The following is a 21,008-nucleotide window of genomic DNA, read 5'->3' as shown; positions in this document are numbered from 1 at the left end:
ACCTCTATGCATTGCCGGTGGGCACGAAAAATGATGCAGCTGATCTGGAAAACAATGTGACAGTTGCTCAAAAAAATAAACATTGAATTACCATATGATCCAGCAATTCCCCCTTTGGATATACACCCAAAAGAATAGAAAGCAGAGGCTTGTACAGATATTACAGGCTCATGTCCATAGTAGTAGTATTCACAACAGTCAAAAGGTGGGAGACCCAAATGTCTATCTACGGATAAACGAGGTGGGGCATAGCCATCCAGTGGAGTTCAGCCTCAAGGAATGAAATTCTGACCCGAATCTACAACACGGATGACACCTTAAAGGCAGTGTGCTGAGCGAAAGACAGTCACAAAGGGATAAGGGCCATAGGATTCCACTTTTTTTTTTATTTTTATTTTTTTATTTTATTTTTTTGATTCCACTTTTTAAAAAAAGATTTATTTATTTATTTGAGAGTGCAAGTGAGCAAGCACGAGTGGGAGGGGCGGAGGGAGAGGGAGAGAGAATCTCAAGCCGACTCTGCACTGAGCACAGAGCCCCACGGACCCCTAAGATCACGACTTGAGTGGAAACCAAGACTCGGGTGCTCAAGCGACTGTGCTGTGCGGACACACTCCGATATAGGATTCCACTTTTACAAGATACCTCGCATAGCCGGACTCAGAGAGATGGAAAAGGCAACGGTGGTCGCCAGGGGTGAGGACAGAATGGGAAGTTACTGTTTAATGGGTATAAAGTTTCTGTTTGGAACAGTGAAATTCTGGAGATGGATGGTGGTGACGGCCGCACAACGGTGTGAATGCATTTAATGCTGCTGAACTGTACGTTTAAAAAAGGTTACAATGGAAAATTTTGTATTATGTACATTTAAAAAAAGATAGTGAAGCCCAGAGAATGGGAGAAGATTGTTGCAAACCGTATATCTAATATGGGTTTTGTAACCAGAATGCAGTAATCTCGTCTTATCCATCTTACTTCAAGGCGCCACCGCCCACTCCCGCTCCAAGTGGATGCCGGAAATTGCAGGCAGTCCTGAAATGTGTGTGTGTGTATATATATATGCACACACTATGCTTTTTCCTATACATACACACTTATGATGAAGTTGAATTTATAAATTAGGCACAGTAAGAGATTAATAGCAATAATAATAAAATTGGGCAATTATAGTGTGATAAAAGTTACGTGAATGTGGTTTCGCTCTCAAAATATCTTATTGGATTCACCTTTCTGCTGGTGATGCGAGATGATAAAATGCCTACGTGATGGGGCAAGGTGACGGGATGACGTTGGCACTGTGACGCAGGGTGAGGCTACCACTGACCTTCTGACAGCCCATCAGAAGGAGGACCATCTGCTTCCAGGCCAGAGCTGACCACAGGCACGAAACCACAGAAAGTGGAACTACAGATAAGGTTTTACCTTACACGAAGAGCTCTCACAACTCAACAATAAGACAAATAACCCAATCTAAAGATGGGACAATGAGGGCGGCCCAGATGGCTCAGCGGATTAGCGCCGCCTGCAGCCCAGGGTGTGATCCTGGAGACCCGGGATCGAGTCCCACGTCGGGCTTCCCACAGGGAGCCTGCTTCTCCCTCTGCCTGTGTCTCTGCCTCTCTCTGCCTCTCTCTCTCTCTCAATGTGTCTCATGAAGAAATAAATAATATCTTTATTTTAAAAAAAAGATGGGACAATGATTTGAATAGACATTTCTCCAAAGAATCCATAGAAATGGCCAATAAGCCCATGGAAAGATGTTTGTCATTAGTCATCAGGGAAATGCAATTCCAAAACATGAGATACCACTTCACACTCACTAGGATGGCTGTAATCAAGGAGTCAGATAATAACGAGTGCGGGTGAGGATGGAGAGAAATCAGAACCCTCGTAACACTGCTGGTGGGAATGCAAAATAGCGCAGCTGCTTTGGAAAACAGGTTGGCAGTTCCTTAAAACGGTACACACAGTTATCATCTGACCCAAGACTGTACTCACAGGTATTTACCCAAGAGAACTGAAAACGTAAGTGCATGTAACAGCTTGTTACAAACGATCCCAGCAGCACTATTCCTAATAGCCTGAAAGTGGAAACTTCCTCTGATGACTGGATAAACAAAATGGGATGCATCCACACGATGGAACATGTGGCCAAAAAAAAAGGAATGAAATGTTGTCACTCGGTACCACGTGGACGAACCCTGAGGGTATGATGCTAAGTGACAGAAACCAGTCTCAAAAGGCCATGTATTGTAGGATTTCAGGCAAATTCAGGCAGACAGGAAGTAGAGTTTGAGGCTGCCAGGGGCTGTGGGGAGCAGGGAAGTTACGGTGACAGCTAAGAGGTCAGCAGGTCCTCGGGATGACGACAGCGTGCGGGAATTAGTGGTAATGGTTACATAACTTCATGAAGGTACTAAAAACCCTTACAATTTCGTCCACCTTTACAAAGGTGAATGTTCTATACGTGAATTGCATCTCAATAAAGCACGTATCAAAAAACCCTGCTCAAGCTCTTACTCGCTGTCTGACCCTGGGGAAGGCATCCAGGGCTCCGATACCTTGGGAGATACCAAGGTGGCTATGAAGACTCGATGAAGGGAAGCATTTTAAAGTGCTTTGTAAGCTGTGAAATTCAACAGAAATTTTAGTTAATATTTGCATTTTTAAAGAGCTACGTTGCCAACAGGAATGAAAATCCTTACTTCCTACAAAAGGCATCTATTTGCTTCACAGCTGGGGAAAGTGTTCTGGCTCTGGCCCGAGGAGCTTCGTCTGAAAAGGTACAGCAGATGGTTCCTAATTTTTGCTTGAAATTTTTCCATTCCATCCTATCTCCCTGACCCATGCTACTCAGATCGTTTCGATCCTGATCACCCTGTCCATCAACTGAAGGGTTTATCATTTTGCACCCACCAGTAAAATTTAGGCAAAGATTAGTAAATGCTAATAGAAGGTGGCTGGGGACCAGGATACACGCGTGGGCCTCCCGGTGACATGAGACCTGGAGCCCCACAGGGGCCGCCTAAAGTTCAGGAGAACAACTGCAGGCTATTTTTAAAATTCAATCCAGGGGCGCCTGAGTGAGTGGCTCAGTTGGTTAACAGTCTGCCTTCAGCTCAGGTCATGATTCCAGGGTCTTGGGATGAAGCCCCACATCTGGCTCCCTGCTCAGAGGAGCCTGCTTCTCCCTCTCCCTGTTCTGCTCCTCCTGCCTGTGCTCTCTCTCTCACTCACTCTCTCAAATAAATAAATAAATCTTAAAAATAAAATACAATTCAATCCAGAATGTAGTTTTAACATCTAATGGATGACTGACTCTTTTTTTTCGGGGGGGGGAGTGTTTATATATGTATATATTTTTTAAATTTATTCTTTATTAGTTTCAGAGGTAAAATTTAGTGATTCATCAGTTGCATATAACATCCAGTGTCATTCCATCAAGTGCCCTCCTTACTGCCCATCAACCAGTTACGCCATCCACCCACACCCTTCCCCTCCAGCAACCCTCAGTTTGTTTCCTACAGTTGCACGTCTCTTATGTTATGCCTCCCTCTCAATTTTCATTTTATTTTTCCTTCCCTTCCCCTATATTCATCTGTTTTGTTTCTTAAATTCCACACATGAATGAAATCATATGGTATTTGTCTTTTCTCTGACTTGTTTCGCTTAGCATAATACCCTCTAGCTCTATCCACATCATTGCAAATGGCGAGATTTCATTCTTTCTGATGGCTGAGTAATATCCCCATATATATATATATATAAAATATATAAACCACATCTTCTTCATCCATTCATCAGTCGATGGACATCTGAGCTCTTTCCATATCTTGGCTATTGTGGACATTGCTGCTATAAACATTGGGGTGCATGTGCCCTTCTGTATCCCTGTACTTGTAGCCTTTGGATAAACACCTAGCAGTGCAATTGCTGGGCCGTAGGGTAGCTCTATTTTTAACCTAATGCACTAGCTTGCCACGAGATGATTTCTCTTGTCATCCTTTAAAAAGACCTGCTCTTGACTTTAAAACCTCAGGCAGGAACCCAGGAATTGCTGTTTTGAAATCTCCAGAAGCTCTGACATCCTGCTCTGGAATCAGTTTATAGGGTATCTCATCTCCTTAATCAAAAAGTTCATCTGCATGTTTTCCCTAAATCCCGTCTTTACCAATCCCAGCGTGGATGGTAAAACCCTTCACCTGGGATGGATCTTCTCACAGGGACGCTCCACAGCTACAAACAGATCCTGGAGACCATTTTTTTACAGCAGGATAATTGTGCCCGTGCAAACCAATTATTCCAGGGCTGCTCACTCACAATTACAGCTCAGAAAAAGAATTGATTTTTAAAAAATAAATTCCAAACCAGTGCATTCCCAGTCTCATTAATTCAAATCAATGCAACATGAAAAACAGGAGTGGGGACATAATTAATAAATCACGACTGAGGTGAAGGACAGTTCTGATCCTGGCCTCTCTGAGAGCCTCCAGGCAAATCAATGATCAGCCTGGGGCCCTGGTTCCCTGTCTGTGATGTGGGGTCAGGGTGTTGCTGAGATGAAAAAAAAAAAAGCGTTGAAATCTGATGAGAGAGGGAGCGCCGGGGTGGCTCAGTCGGTTAAGTGTCTGCCTTCGGCTCAGGTCATTACCCCGGGGTCCTGGGATCAAGCCCTGCATCGGGCTCCTCGCTCAACGGGGAGTCTGCTTCTCCCGCTCCCTGTGTCTCCTGCCCCACTTGTGCCCTCTCTCTCTCTCATGCTCTTTATAATAAGTAAAATCTTAAAAAAAAAAAATCTGATGAGAAAAAAATCTAAAGAAAAGAGTCTTTTTGACAAGAAACTAATTTTAAAAGGCTACTGCTTTTCAAAAATTTTTTAAAGATAGGAAAACCTGAGAGGCCAACCAAGGCAGGCAGAACTGACCAAGCTCCACACCACTGCCCTCCCTGGGGTCAAATGGACATATTAACAAAGGCAGTGTCTTTGAGAAGGAGGATCATGGGCTCTGGAGTCAAGAACCACTGGGGTCTTTTTTTTTTTTTTTTTTTTAAAGATTCTATTTATTTATCCATGAGAGACCGAGAGAGAGAGGCAGAGACACAGGCAGAGGGAGAAGCAGGCTCCCTGCAGGGAGTCCGACGCGGGACTCGATCCTGGGTCTCCAGGATCAGGCCCCGGGCCAAAGGCAGGTGCCAAACCCCTGAGCCACTCACTGGGGTTTCAGCCCCAACTATAGCACTTCCCAGCTCCGAGGCTTCGGGAAAGCTGCCTAACCTCCCCTGCAAGACGGATGGGATAACCTGTAATAACCTCACCTTAGAGGCGGAGGAAGCACAGCTCAATGGCACAGCCGGGGCCCGACCCTCGACTGCCGGACTCGAGACCCCGCAGGGACCTGAGCTGTGCCCCCCGGAACGGAGAGTCGTCTGTCCCCAAAGGAACACGAGTCGGGCCCCAACACACCGTCTCCCTGACAGCGTGAACCCCACATGCAGGCGGAAGGTGAGTGTGGGGGCTCTGGGCTCATCACAGGAGAGAAGACACCGACGGCGGACTGCTGTGTAGTAAGACCCCGCTTCCGAACCTGGGGAGCAGTGAGGCCGGGGCGGTGGAAAGGAGAGTCGGCAAAGTGGGGGGGCTTGGCGAAGCCGTGGAGGCTGCAGGGAGGGACAGGAGGCTTCTGGGGACGTCTCGGGGCGCGCAGAGCCTAGAAGCGGCTCTGGTGGCAGCTCCCAGGAGCCCAGGCAGCCGGAAGCCCGTGGGAGGCGAGCTGAGAGGGAGCCAGCCGCCGGGAGGATGGAGGTTTAGACGCACGCATGTACCTACCTGTGCACACGCTCCCGCACACGCGCGCACACACACGCACACGCCAAGAACTGTGCACCAGGTACGTCCTCTGTGCCTGTCTGCTCCCAGCCCCCGAGATGCAATAAAGGGTCCAGGCCAGGATGTGGGGAAAGGAGGGAGCCAACCTCCTCTACCCGTTTGGGTGGTGGGAGCGAAAACGCTGGCACTGTCAGAAGTAGGCCCGGCTGCCTCACCGGCCGGAGGGCAGAAGCCACAGGGAGGCTGAAGGACCGTCAGGGGCGCCTGCAGGGGGGAGGCGCTGTACTCCGGGGACGCGAGCGAGCTCACCATCTCCGGGGTAATCAACGGAGGCTGGCCAGCCTCGCTCGGTTATCATAAGGGATTCCAACCTCACCGCTTCGCCATTTCCAATGTGAGACTGAGTCTGTGGACCCTACATGATGGCCGGGAGGGGTTCAGTGTGGGTCTTTTCTTTTCTTTTCTTTTTTCTTTTCTTTTTTCTTTTCTTTCTTTCTTTCTTTCTTTCTTTCTTTCTTTCTTTCTTTCTCTTTTTCTTTCTTTCTTTCTTTTTCTTTCTTTCTTTCCTGTTTTCTTTTCTTTTTCTTTCCTTCTTTTTCTTTCTTTCTTCTTTCTCTCTTTCTTTTCCTTCTTTCCTTTCTTTCCTTTTTTTTTTTTTTTTTTAAAGATTTTATGTATTTATTCATGAGAGACACATAGAGAGAGGCAGAGACACAGGCAGAGGGAGAAGCAGGCTCCATGCAGGGAGCCCGAGGCGGGACTCGATCCCAGGATCCCGGGGTCATGACCTCAGCTGAAGGCAGTTGCTCAACCCCTGAGCCCCCCAGGGTCCCCTCAGCATGGGTTTCCCTAAGACAAGCAGCTCTGGGGCCCCAGGCAGCATGGGTGCTGAGGGAAGGGAGGAGGGACGTGCAGCTGCACGTCATTTGGACTGGTCATTCGGAACCACTCGAGGGATGATCCTGAGGGCAAAGCATCCCAGAGACAGCAAGGCCCTGAAGCAGTGAGGCCCGGAGACCGGGGCGCCATCTCGGGGGGTGTGTGTGACCTGGGCCTCACTGTGTCACAAGAAGCTCAAACAGGCCGCGACGCCACGGCCATCGGAGCACTCAGTAGCAAGCTTTCGAGAACCTTCCCAAGGCGGGGACCCAGGCCGCTCGCTGTTCCCTGACACTCAGCTAAGACGACTAAGCTGATTCTGACAAATCCAGGCGACACTGTCTTCACATTTGTCTCTTCAAACAGGGTAAAATATGGACACTTGAGCAGGTTGGTCCAGTTGTCTGGGGCACATGGGGAAGCAAACGGAGTGTGAGGAAGACCCGAGCCTCAGAGCCGCCGGGCCCGGCCGCGGGTCACTCCGGAGCTGCCGTAGCTCCTCTGAGAGCCACCGGCCGTGGCTGCTGGAAAACCGTGGAAGGAAGAGAGGTCTGGGCGCCGGCGAAGGGCAAATGTCTTCAAAGGGAAAGCAGGACGACAAGGAAAATTTCAGTGGCGTCAGCCCATGGCAATACCTTTGAAAAGGTGATAAAATCAATTTGCAGGGCCGGGACAGGCCGCTGCGGGGACGGGGAGGCCCGGCCCTTCCGCATCTCAGCGTGCAGACGGCTCACCCGCAACACGACGGGGGAGGGAGAGTTCACACTAGGAACGGCTCCTGGGGGGTCCAGTCCCCAGAAAGCGGAGAGCTGCAGAGAAGCCGGCGCGCCAGAGCGGGGGAGGCCGCCGCCAGGAGCTCAGGGCGGGCGTCCGAGGCTCCTGGGCTCCCGGCCCCGACGGCAGCTGCCACACGTGCGTGCGAAGCCGGCCAGGCCAGGACGGTTCCCCTAGTGCAACTGTATATGGAAGCTCCGCCCTGCAGGACGGGAGCGGCCGCGCCCAGGGGACCGTGGCCTCCTCAGAACCGTCAGAAAAATCGCTGGGCTGGATAAAGGGATTGAGAATAAGCTGCGTGTGACACTGATGACAAAATAGAGTCAATGAAACACGAGCAGGATGATTTCCATAAATAATCTTCAACGGCAGCAAAGAGGAATTCACTGGATCAAAGTATGAACTCAAGGGCAGCCCCGGTGGCCCAGGGCATGATCCTGGAGACCCAGGATCGAGTCCCGCGTCGGGTTCCCTGCATGGAGCCTGCTTCTCCCTCTGCCTGGGTCTCTGCCTCGCTCCCTCTGTGTCTCTCATGAATTAATAAATAAAATCTTTTTTTTTTTTTAAAGTATGAACTCAAAATGGCCAGTTCAGGTGGGGAAATGAAGCTTCCTCCCTCTCCTCCTCCTCCCCTACCACCAGATACGTGTGCCCATCGGGGAACGCAAACCAGAGGAAGTCGGGGTCGCTCAGGTTTGCTGAGGCAGCTCACAGGAAAGAGAGAAATCCAGGTTCTCGTGTTAGACTTGTAGACTCCGTATGGCTTTGATCCTAACTGGAATAAGCTAGTCAAGTACCTCAAACAATGACTTTGCCTCAATTTAGGACTTAAAAAGAGAAAAGATTCTTCTGGAAGTTCACGAAAGAATGTTTACTTTTAGCTATGGTGTATCTTTTTTTTTTTTTTCCTGGTTGTCGTGACCTCTTTTATTGCGGTAAAACACATGTACTGTAAAGTTACCATTTTTTACCATTTGTAAGTGTCCAACTTAGGGGCATGAATTATATGCATAATGTTAAGCAACCGTCACCACTCCATTCCCAAAATGCTCTAGTTCCAAAACCTTTCCACCACTCCTGTACGCTCCGTGCCCACGAAGCCAGAACTCTCCACTCCTTCCCCTGCCAACTCCAGAACCACTTAGTCTACTTTTTGTCTCTATACATTTGCTTATTCCAGATACTCTGTAAGTGGAATCATACGATCTATGTCCTTCTGGTCTGGCCCTTTTCACTAAGCATGCTCCCAAGGCTCATCCATGTTGTAGGCATGTGTCAGAACATCATTGCCCTCTGTGGGTAGGTAATATTCCAGCATTATCTATACCATATACTATTCTTGTTTCTTTATCTGTTGACAGATATTTGGGTTGTTTGCACCTGTCATGAGTGTACCATGTGCTTTTATAGCCATAAGATGAAGAAAGTAGAACTGCCCCCTGTGGGGGAAGAAAGCAGGCTGGGGGAGTGGCATGACAAGGGCAAGACCAGAAGGCAGGCTGCGACTGAACACAGAGCCTTGAGGACGGAGCTGGTGGAGAGGCCGGGAACCAGGGTTAAATCCCATGGTGCAGCAAAGTAACAGGCCACGCACGTAGCTCCACTTGCCAAATGCCCCTGGTCCCCCCATGGATGTCCCCTTCTGCACCGGCCCTCCAGAGGATTCCCAGGAGGGCCTCCCTGTTCTGACAGTTTGTCCACCAAGACCTCGGCCATTAGGTAATTAAACAAATAACAGTCTCATGAAATACCTTACTTGGAGGCTGGAAAGAGAAAGGGGACTCTGGAGGTGACAAAGGTCCAGTCCCTCTGGAAGGAGAACATGGTGCCCACTGCACTATATGTAGGGAATGATGGTGGAGCCTGTCCCCCACCCTTGCTGGGACTTGGCTCCAAGTGAGCATCAGGGACGAACAGAGAAATGGTTACAGCAGAAGCTGGAGGGGCTTGTACCTGCCTGGGGACAGAGTGCTCTCTGGGACCAGGGCTGGTCTGTCAGGGAAGCCTTAAACCACCACAGAAGGAAATGAGGGAAAGGCTTGGTGGACAAGGCAAAGAGGAACCTGAGTGACTTCCGTCACAGACCAGAATGGCTTGTGGCCTGGTCCCCACAGCACACCTAAGAGGAGGTATGGGAGAAAAACACAGAACAGGGTCTCATGCCCCATGTGGCCCTGACTGAAGTCCTGAACTACTCTGAGCCACTCTCCTCATCTATATGACGGGTGCTCAAAAGCCATCATCCCTATGGTCCCCTCCTGGGCCCATTCCAGGAGCATGGGGACATTGAAGGGGTTGCCGAGCGAGGTCTCTTCCATTCTCACGCTTTCAGCACATGTTTCCTGACCACTGCTCCCCGTTCGGCTTTATGCTAGGTGCCCTTCCTTCATCCCACCTGACACCAAGGGGGCAGAGACAGGAGGCAGTGACACTACCTTCTCGTCGCCAAGATTCGCAAAGGCAGACTACAATAGCCCATACCAGCAAGCCTCCGCTGGCAAAACCCATCCTGCAGTCTCACTTGCTGCTCACGCCAATCAAGGGTGATGCCCCAGCCTCAGGGCACCCCGATCCCACGTGGGATTCCTGGGCTCCCGGAGGAGTGCCTACCGTTGGGCTGGGAGGGGAAGAGAAGAAGGTGACCGCGGGCTCAGGTGCGAGCGAGACTCACCTTCACGCAGGAATAGATCACGGACACAAATACCACCAACGTCAGCAGCAGGAAACAGGTCAAGTAGAAACTCAACATGAACACGGAGCTGGAAAAAGAGAGGAGCTGGGGGATTCTGGGGCTCTGAAAGCCTCTGGAAGGAAAGAGAAGTTGCTCCATTTCCCCTGAGCCCACTGCCCAGTCTGTTCGAGCCCCTGACGCACTGACAAGGGCTTACACAGCCTTATGGATGGATTTGGGGACCTCCCCCCACCCGCCCGCCCACATGATGGTCTGGCTCCCGTCCTTGCCTCCTCCCTGTACCTCCCTGTGGGGAGTGGAGCCCGCAGAGCCCCGAATGGAGAAGCAAGGGTCACCAGCTTGAGTTTTTGCCTCGTTCCCAGCTACCCAGAGATGCACTCCTTTAGCTGGGAGGAGCTACTGTAAAAGCCACCTGGTTATTCCCTCCCCGGAGTTACTCGCGGCTAGGTAAGTGACTGTGAGGGCTGAAAACGGGACAGAAGGCCATCATTTTTAAAATGCATTTGTCGGGCAGCCCGGGCAGCTCAGCGGTTTAGCGCCGCTTTCAGCCCAGGGCCTGATCCTAGAGACCCGGGATCGAGTCCCGTGTCGGGCTCCCTGCGTGGAGCCTGCTTCTCCCTCTGCCTGCGTCTCTGCCTCTCTCTCCTTCTCTGTGTCTCTCATGAATAAATAAATTTTAAAAATCTTTAAAAAATAAAAATAAAATAAAATGCATTTGTCAGCAGCCCAACCAGACACTGAGGAACAGCAGTGATGTATCCCTTTGGAGGGCACAGTCCCTAAACCCCGTCCCCTGCCAGGCCTCACGACGAGTCCTCCTCAGCCTGCCGATCCAACAAGAAAATGCAAGGCACTCCCCTGTCCCTGCTTGGGGAGGAGATCACAGGTGATCTTCATGTTCAGCTCGTTCAGCTCGGGCCAGAATCCTCAGACATCAGAGCGGCCGGTGGCTTTCCACCCAAACGGCCCACTGGCCCTCCTGGGGCGGGGGCTGGCTAAGGCACGCCCCATCCTACGGGAGGCCTTGCCCCTTTCAGGGAGCCAGAGTGGCCTGGGGGTGCCAGGGTCGTTAGCAGGTTAGAGGCCAGCGGAGGACTTGAGGAGGCAGGTGAATACCTCCAGAGAGGCTTCAGAGCGCGGCTTTGTTCCAGGCTCCCCGCAAGCCAGCGCTTCGGGGCCTTAAACCAATAGAACAAGGGTAGAGAACTCTCTTCAGAGGGAAAGAGACCTTTAAAGCAGCCTTTAATGCTTCTGCAGAGAGAGGACTGCTGGAGGCGGCCTCCCGCCAATGCCCTTAGCAGCTCGGAGCCGTGGCCAGGGGGAAGGGAGCCGCCGCACGCAGAGCAGGGACCGAGGAAAAGCCGGCCCAGGAGCCACGAGCCACAGGCCACGCTGCAGGAACGGAGAGCGGCGCACCGGTGGGGTTATCTGCACCCAAGCTACTGGACTGCCAAGAGCAGCGATGGGACAGAAAAAAATGGGTCGCTCATCTAGACCTGGAGCCCCACTTAAATTTAAAAAAACAGGGTCCTGTGTCACCCACAGCCCCACCAGCTCTGCGCCCCCTCGGTGTGGGAGGCAACGGGCGTTAGCTGCACAAGCAGAGTGGAGCCGGGCGCTGGGCCCTGCGGTGTCCTGCCGGAGTCACAGCGGGCACAACCGGGATGGCCATCGCCGCAACGGCGCGTTGTTAAAAAATCAAAGGCTCTGAGTGTTACGATGTACAGGCATCACATACCTCCCGACAACAGGCACTAAGAAGGACACATCCCTTCTGTGGGATTCCTGGCAAAACTGTGCAACCTCAGTCTCATTAAGAGGAAAACATCAGATAAACCCAATGGAGACATTCTCCAAATTGACTGGCCAGTACTCATCCGAAGTGCCAAGGCCACAAGAGACAAGGAAAGGCTGAGGGAATGTCACAGACGAGACGGGACCACGGAGAAAGAACAGCTAAATGCAATGTGGGATCCTAGACTGGCTCCTGGGACACAGGAAGGCCACTGGGGGCAACACTGATGGAATGAGATGGCGGTAAGTTGGTTCATGGCACCGCTCCTGTGTTGATCTCCTGGTTTCCACCCACGTGCCGCAGTTACGTAAGTGGCCAACGCTACGGAGAACTGGGTGGAAGATGCACAAAAACCCTCTGTAGTACTTCTGCCCCTTTTCTGTAAGTCTACAATTATCTCAGGATGAAAAGTAGAAGGTGTTGGGGTCAGGGTGCTCTTCTAGATTCAGCGGGACTTAGGAGACATAACCAAACGCAGCCAATGGATCTTGAGTGGATCCTGGCTACGAAGTGACATCTGGAGACAATTTTAGAAACGTGACCACGGACTTGGTGTTACAGGATTGCAGAGACCGGGTATTAATTTTGTTCGGGGTATAAGGCATTGTGGTTTAGAAGGAAAACGCCCCCCACGTGGGTATATCGATATTGAGAGTTTTCAGGGGGAAAAACGTCCTTTTGTCTAAGATTTAAGTAGTCAGAAAAATAAAGATGAAACTGTTGTAAAACATCAGCGATAGTTACATCTAGGAGATGGTGATTATATTAATTGCTTTTCTGTGTGTTTGAAATACTGCACGATAAAAAGTAACAAATGCAAAAAAAAAGTAACAAATGCATATATACGTGCACATGCACACATACAAATGAACACACACACACACACACACAACAAAAGTAACACAAGCAATCATCTTTCTTGTCTAGGTGTGACTCCTTTCCGAAAACCCACTCTCCACTTCAGAATGGTCCCCTCGGAAGCCACAGGCCTCTCCCAGGGACACGGCCGGTCCCTGGAAGCGTTGAGAAAAGCCTTCAGAACCAGAAATCCATTCTTTGAAATACCCAGAGTTGGGGAAAAACTTTATCTTTTGAAGATGTGTTGATGATTTTGCAAGAGCCAAAGGTCACACGGAAGCAAACGTGGTGAACCCTGGGGGTGATCTAAGGGCCACAGCGGTGTGGGTTGCAATGGGGAGAGACGGTCAAGAGCTGAGGAGCCGCTCGGGCAGCGAGGCAGTGGCCGCAGAGGTTTCCCATCCTGGAGGGAGCACATCACCTCCCGGGCACCGCGGAGTCAACCACAGTGAGTCACACTTGCGGCTTCCCGGTCCCACCGAGGACACGTGGGGACACCTCTCCTTGATTGAGCAAGTCGGACTCCCGCCTCTGCTCTCCTACACGCCCTCCGCTCCCACCCCTAGAGCCCCGCAGCCAGAGGGACGGTACTCACTGGGGTACGATGGTGATCTGGACAAAGCAGATGAAGAGGAAGACAAGCGAGGCACATGCCACGTAGGCACCGAATCGGTCATCCACCTGCTTGGAGTACTGAGAGGAGGGCGCAGGGTGAGGGGGGGAGGCGCCCGGCCCTGTCTGCTCCAGCCCTGCTCTACCCCAGACACACGGGGCCAGCCCACTCCCAAGACCTGTGACACCCAGAGCAACCAGCGCTAGCCTCGGTGCTCAGGAAACCAGCCCAAAGCACCACAACGTGGTACCTGCGGGGAGGGCAGCTGAATTGTGTCAAACCAGAAACTTTCTGCAGGTCGGGTCACCAGGAGAGTCGTTCACAACGATCCTGGCTCAATCACCCAGCACCACCTACACGCTAGGACCCGGGCATGGTCTACGCCGTCCTTGCAAGGCCGCGGGAACAGGGCCTACGCAGCCGCTGCTTCGAGGCCGACAGGACACGCACCCCAAATCACAGAGCTCATCTCCGAGGACCAGACACCCAACAGGCTGTGCCCCCAGAGGTCTCGCTGGCACCAAGTCACCAGAGGGGGTGCTCCGCAGCTCAGTGCCATTTACCACTGGAACGGTGCTGGCCTGGCTGGTCCGTCTCTCACACAGGGCGCCAGTTCACGTGAGCCCACGTTAACCCAACCCCGGGGAACCACGGTGTGGGGGGCGGGGGCCTCACACCCTGCACTGTGGTCCGGCCCCGGCTCTGTCACTACTTCCCTGATGGCCTACAGCAAGTCGCCCAACCTCTCAGTCACAACTTGAGATGGGACAGAGAGGCCCGACTGCCCCTGCCGAGACAGTGCGTGTCCACCGGTGAGGATGTTGACAAGAGTAACAAAAATAATACAACTAGCAACTGCCATTCACGGATACGGTGTTCGGGGTTTTATATCCGTGGATGGTTTAACCCTCCCTATGACCCTGTGGACACGGTAGGTTAAACAGCCCCGTTGTCCGGATAAGGACACAGAGGCGCGGGGGACATTAGGACTCCTCCCTTCCGACCATGGACGTCTCCCTAAAATCTCCATCTCCGGGGCAGTGCGGCATCGAGCAGGCGACCCTGACCAGGGAGGGCCGTTTCTGGGGTGACGGGGACAGGCGGGGAGCCGACTGGTGCCCTGCCCTCCTCCCGGGGCTGGCTGTGCCCAGGGCCTCCCTCCCGCCCAGGGTGCTGTACCTTCTTTTCTAAGTCAGGCTCCCTGAAGGTCAGGAGGAACTTGCGGACGTGCTCCGACCGCAGCCTGTCGATGCTCCTGGCGTCAATGGCGCGGCCCAGAAATTCATCCACTTCATCCTCAGGGTTCGCACTTTCCTGGGCGTTCCTGGGGAGCAAGAGAGGCTGCCACCAGGGGGACGCCGCTAGAGCACCCACCTGGCCCCTGCACCGGGCTGGGCAGAAAGGGCCTAATAAGAGGGGTAAGGGGTGGCCCTGGGACTGGGACCCGGACGGCCAGGAGCCCACGTCCCCCGCTCTCAGCTGCGCACGTGCACGGAAAACCGGCCCTGTCTGACCCGCTGGCTGAAGGGCCTCCTGACAATAGCTCTTCTGACTCTACCGATGGATCATTACAGTAGAACAGCGAAGCCTTAAGGTCGAAGGCTTAATTGCTTTCCCCACAGGTAACAGCCTCTGCTCCTCGCTCTCCAGCTGTACCATCGTCCCGAAAGGAAGGCCAGGACCGCTGTCGCAGAGGCCACCCCAGTGCTTTCACCCGGCTCGGGGCACCCTCCGGGAAGCAGGTTTCACCATCAGGGTGCTGGTCTCAAAGCCCCATTCCTCAAGGCAACGCCCAGTGTTCAGTGGGGTCAGCCCCCAAGAACTGGGAAGTAGAGGAGAAAGAGGACAGTCCCTTGGGGCCCTGGGATGCGGCCGGGGGCCAGCGACCAACGACGTGCAAGGTCTGCACTTTCCTGAGAGCTGCAGGCACGTGGGCGCAATGTGTTTGCGGGGGAGGACAGATGGGTGGCACCGAGACCCAGCCTCTCGGCCCGGGGCCCACGCAGCGCGGAGCTCTGGGGCAGATGTGGGGCTCCCCCTCAGGCCGAGGCAGCAGGGATAAAGAAGTGCACGTTACTCACTTGTCCTTGGGGTCTTCGAAGCCCTGAAAGAGAGGGATGGAGAGAAGGGCAGAAGTATGAGAACGGAGGGGACGGAGAAGCGACGCTTCCAGGGAGGCAGGCCCCAAGGAGCGGGCGCTGCGGGAGGCCTGTCGCTCAGGACTTCTCCCCTCCTTCCTTCTGCGGCGCGGCCGGGCTCTTCCTACGGGACACGCTCTGTGCTAGACGCGGGGCCACACTGCCATTTCCTGTCGCCACTGGCAAAACCCATGTGTCTAAGCTCCTCCTGTCCCCACACCCAATTCCCCAATACCCCCCTTTCCTCCTGGACCCTGGGCTTGGTAGGTCCCTCTCAGTCCTGCCTTGAAATACCTTGAAATGAGAAATCACGAGGTGCTCAATCCTCACATGTGTGCACACCTGCCCCCCCCCCCCAAACACACACCCTGAGCACATGAAATCTCCCGGCAGTCCACGAGTTTTGAGCTTGAGAGAAGTTAAGCTCCGGTGACCTGCCACAGGTCTCCTGGCACCTGAGAACAAGGCCAGAGTTGGGTGGGGACCCAGGAGGTGAGAAAGCTGCTCGCCACGGGTTTGACGACTGCTCGCACACCCAGGGCTGAGCGTGAAGGTCCCGTGTTGGTCGGCAAACCCAAAGCCTATTTACAGCTAATCTATGAAGCCTACAAAACGGGTCTCAGGGTGGGTCCCCTGGAAGGGGAAGGGGGTGGTGACAGCCCCGGGACAGTTCCAGGTAAGGCTCAGGTTGCCAGGGCAAGGACAGAAGGTGACTTGTGATCGCCTGTGGCCCCGTGCGGAGGACGCTACTGCTGGGCAATCGTGGAGGTCAGCAAATGCCAGGAGAACCTGAATCCCCAGCGAACACACCCCTCTCGATGCTCCCTGCAGACGTGGCGTGAAAATGCAACGAAGCAGGATTTACGCTGGTCTTTATGAGCCAGAGCTGCCAGGTGCTGAGACAGCAGTGTCCACGCCGCACCAGGTGTGGGCTTCCAGGGGCCTCGGCAGCCTCCAGGGGCACATCCAAGTGGATGTGGACTCTGAGCTACTCCCAGGCTGCCTGGAGGTTGTCTCCCTGGACAAGTGGACCCTTCTTCCTGTCCCCTGAGAATCATCAGGCCCTCTGTCCAGGCTGCGAGACCTGGCCCACGACACCTTCCCAGCCCCAGGCTGGAGAGGTTGGTGTTACTCAGGTGAGTGCTCCGCGTGGGGGCAGGCCCATGCTGGGTGCTCCCCGGATCCCTGGGGGCACGAGCTTAAGGGGGCAGCAGGGAGCCCGGCCGGGCCAGCCCTCCGCAGACCACGGTGCGGCACCGGCGCTGGATTCTGTCACAGGGGCAGCGATGATCTTACTCTGGGACTGAGGACAACCGAGCCGTATTATGCTTATGCTGGTCTCTGCAGCTCGGAATTAGACCTGACACGTTTGCGACAAACCTGTTTCTGACTTTCTCCTGTGCCCCTTTGGTCGCCTGCTGGGGCTGGTTGGGCAAAGGTTCTGCTCAGGGTGCCGTGATAGTGTGCGGAGCTCAGCATTGGTTTGGGGTGTTGGCAGATAAACCATGGCAAATGGTCATTAGGAACATGGGCCAGGGCCACTGGGGGGGGGCTCAGTCGGTTAAGCGTCTGCCTTCGGCTCAGGTCGCGATCCCAGGGGCCTGGAATCGAGCCCCGCGTTGGGCTCCCTGCTCAGCGAACACTGTTTCTCCTTCTCCCTCTGCCCCTCCCCCTGTTCATGATCTCAAATAAATAAATAAATAAATAAATAAATAAATAAATAAATAAATAAAATCTTAAAAAAAAAAAAAAAAAAAGGACAGTCCAGCAAACCAGGTTCAAGTTCCCCGACCCGCTTACTAGTTCTAGGACAAATGTCCTCAGCCCAGCGAGGAGGATCCTCGGACAGGCTCCTGCTACCTGTACCACGGCACTTCTGGGAAACAGCTCAGCTGAGCGGGTTCTGTTTGGTTCCCAACTCCTGTCCCTCGGACCTAAAAGCAGGAGCAGAGCCCATGGCCGCTCCGTGCATCCACGTGAGGTGCTGGCTCCGCTTTGCACACCCGCCCTGGCCAGCTTCCTGTCCTCCCTGAGCACCGGCTCAGCCTGCTGCTGCTGCACGGAACGCAGAGCCCCCCTGGTTAGATGAGCAGAGGCCCCTGTCTGCCCTTCCTGTCAGCCTTCTTAGTAATCGGTACCCTTAGGGACCTTATGACAGACGTGCCTAAGCACAAAACCAGAGCAGCTCGTCGCTACATTTTAAAAACAGAGTCAAAGTTGGAAAAAGATGTAAAGAAGTAAAACCACTGCCTCCAAGTCAGGAACTTTCTTGGTGCTCCCAGCCACCGCCTAATCTCCTCTCCCACCCCCATCGTCAGTGGAAGTCAGGGTAGAAGCTCTTCTTTTGTGCATCTTTCTCAAAGATTTCAGGCAAGTTTAGCCCCAGATGCCAATGCTCCGCCTGGCAGCTGCAGAACCACCCCGTCCGCAGCCTAGGCACTCTGGGGGCGCCGTCCTTGACGCTGGCTCCTGGTCACTCTGCTCAGCCAGGATGAGGGACGGGGACTCTCTTCTCCCAAAGGCTGCTGCAGAAGTGTCCCCAACCCTGCTTTTCCACATGCCTTCCCGGCCCTTCCTGCTGGCGAGGCAGCCAACACCACGGAGAAGCCCTGTAGCCAGTCTCCCCCCGAGACAGCCCTTCTGCTAATTCCTGGTCCTAACAATGATTAATGCATCTGCTAAGACCAGTGCTTACACTCCAAACTGTCTCCTTTGAGACTCTGAAATAACTAAAGACTCCACTTAAACCAAGTATCACCAAAGAAAAAAAGCTTTCCGGCAATTTTAAATAAGGAGAGCCCATCAGGAAGGTACCTCCCCTGCCTGCTTGCGGCTCTTCTTCCTCTCCTCACTCCCATAGTCTCCTGCTCTCCTCCGTCGTCTCCCTCCTGTCTTCTTCCCTCTTCCCTCCCACTTGGGTGAGCGCCTTCCTCTTTGCACCCTGGTCCCCCTCTCTCTGCGCGGACCCCCACTCAGTCCTGGTCACATGCATACAGAGTCCACGGGAGATTATGAAAGCGCTGGGGTGAGAACAGAAAGGGTCCCCCCGGCGTTTTGCTTTGGGGAGGGCACCCAAAGGAGGGGGACTGGTGGCCGGAGACCTGTGGAAGTCCAAGTGCAAAGCCCTGAAGGAAGACTCCCCCCGCCCGCTCCCTCATAAGCTCGGTGTCCTAGGAGTTGCTTCTTTACTGTCAAAAATTAAAATAGAGGTCTTGACTCCATTCCTTGTTGGATCCTATATGGTTTCCTTAGACCTTTGTCATCTGTTATCTGCCAGCTAGCAAGGAGCAGAGTGGCCGGGTCCCCAGCCTGTCCCTGGCTCAGTCTGCTGACTCGGCTGGATTTTCACAAATTTATCTGTAGTCCCTGCTGCTGTAGCTAAAGCCTGGTCCAACCCACAGACCCCAAATTGGGGATCCTAGTGCCAGCATCTTATTCCTGTACTCTGGGTCTGAGGGACAAAGTGGCCTCAAACACACACACACACACACACACACACACACTCAGAGCTCCCCATACCCTCCGGCCTCACCCATTCCCCTCTCAGGGTGGGCAACTCCTGCCTGGGAACCAGGCTGCCCTGGAGCTGAGGAGTGTACTTGGATTTAACAAACCAAGCTCCAAGATTTAAAAAAAGAAAAGAAAGGAAACATTGCTGCTGCTCTACCCTGACCTCCATCACCCCTCTTCCTCTTCCTCCCACCCTATGAATTCATTCTATCATTGACAGAACCCGGGCAGTGCACCCTGGATTAGGCCGCCCCTGGTGCACACAGGGATGGCTGGGGATGTCCGTCCCCCGAGGCAGACAGGTCCCTTGAGATGGAGGCAGCCCCCCTACTATGGCCATTGCTCCTCCAGCCTGCATGCTCCACTGGAAACCCGCACTCAGCAGGGGCGCTTCTCAGCAGAGGGCAAAGGGGACCGTCAGCTGGCACTTGCCAAAAAGTACTGACACAGTTTCTGAGCCAAATGATGTGTTTCAGCTGCCTGGGAGAGGCAGAAGGTGCCGGAAGGGCGTCCAATGAGCTGGTGCCCGACCCGACAGTGCCGAGGGATTACTGGAGGTTTGGGCTGGACTCGGGGTCTGCCTGCAGCCTCTAGGACTCGTGGAGAGGGCGCAGGGTCAGAAGTCAGGCTCTCCGGCTCCTCGTCCCAAGTTGCTTCGGTGGCTCTCCAGAGTCTGTCGGGGAACCCAAGGGGCCTGGCCCGGCCCTCACAGCCACGGAAGACCCCAGCCCTGGACAGTACTGCCTGCAACGCTGCCCCACCTGCTACTTACCATGCGCTTCATCTCCTTGGACACCTGGTTGCCTCCTAGGTGGTTGTAGAAGGGACGTTCGGCCCCCCAGTGGGGCGGGTTGTGCCCAATGGAGTTGGTTCTCTGGCGATTCATCTTGGCGATCATGGCCTTTTCTTCTTTCTGGGAGAAAAACCAGATGCATCAGCCTATGGGCAGAGCCTACCAGAGGAGCCCAGGTGGGGGGGCTTCTCATTCCTCCCAGGGGCCTGGCCGTGCAGGGGTGGGTTGAGGCAGGTACCCTTCTCTTCTGTGCACAGCCTGGAGCCTAGAGCTCACTGCAGAGAGCATCCTAAATCCCTTCACTCTCCCCAACGCTAGTCCTGGCTGGCCTAGGCGGGAGGCTGGTCTTTGGCAACTGTCATCGGCACAGAATCCTCAGGGGTGGGCAGGGATGTCCAAGGTGCCTCGGGGTAAAGGCGGGAAAGGAAACCAGGGATTGCAATCTCCACTCAACTTATCCCAGACAGACTTGTTCTTCCAGAGAGAGCCATAGGGCAGGCCCTGCTGCCCTGAAGGTTCTAGAAACTTGGGTCCCTTGAGATGCAAAGAACAACATACATTATACAAATACACAAAGCAGGGCCTCCCTCAGCTGGCTTCCTGCGTGCCAACCATGATATCTGTCTGTCCATCCATCTAACGGGCTCCAGGCAGAAGGCTGGAGAGGCCCTGGGGAGACCTGAGCTGGCCTTCCTCTCAGCTCTCTCTCTGAGCCTGGGATGGAGCCTGTTGGATCAGGGCCGCAGGGGGGAGGGGACGCAGCTTGCTTCAGCTGACACTGCTCTAGGTGGGGGGAGAGGGTATGAGGTGTCACTCTCTGTCTCTGTTTTGTCCTTGCTGGACCACCTTTCAAGTTGGAAGAACACGACCCAGAGAACGTAGGGCAAAAGGTGAGCACTTGGCCTGGGTGGGGCAGGAAGGGGGTGCTGAAGACCTTGCTACGTTGGCAGAGGAGAGAGCGTGGGAGGGGGGCCTGGAAGGAGGTCAGGTCACCCATACTCTTGTAAAAGAGCAAGCAAGTGTTCAAAAATGTGTCAAATAAGCCACTAGGTGCTCTTGCCGGAGCGCCTAAATCCTCCACCATCCCTGTTTGTGGTCCGTGGGGGCCCGACACAGCTCGTGTGCTGCT

The 21,008-nt window shown here is 53.6% G+C and overlaps 1 protein-coding gene across 10 annotated transcripts in view; it reads right to left on the bottom strand.

The window, feature by feature from the left end:
- Positions 1–21,008, bottom strand: part of ADCY5 (adenylate cyclase 5) — a 147,095-nt gene that overhangs the window by 17,687 nt on the left and 108,400 nt on the right. For all 10 annotated transcript variants that reach the window (XR_012024560.1, XR_012024561.1, XR_012024562.1 and 7 more), the window contains exons 8-12: positions 19,859–19,999; positions 15,520–15,542; positions 14,618–14,762; positions 13,421–13,518; positions 10,152–10,239 (exon numbers count right to left, since the gene is read on the bottom strand). Coding sequence is in view for 7 of the 10 variants with exons in the window: in XM_072812493.1 (XP_072668594.1) it covers positions 10,152–10,239; positions 13,421–13,518; positions 14,618–14,762; positions 15,520–15,542; positions 19,859–19,999 (495 nt within the window). In the remaining 3 variants the exon portion in view is untranslated. The remainder of the gene's footprint in view (positions 1–10,151; positions 10,240–13,420; positions 13,519–14,617; positions 14,763–15,519; positions 15,543–19,858; positions 20,000–21,008) is intronic.

Source organism: Canis lupus, chromosome 35 (assembly GCF_048164855.1).
Source record: "Canis lupus baileyi chromosome 35, mCanLup2.hap1, whole genome shotgun sequence".
NCBI classification, from domain to species: domain Eukaryota; kingdom Metazoa; phylum Chordata; class Mammalia; order Carnivora; family Canidae; genus Canis; species Canis lupus.
Note: the sequence above shows the minus strand (reverse complement) of the source record. Positions and strands in the feature narration are given on the sequence as shown.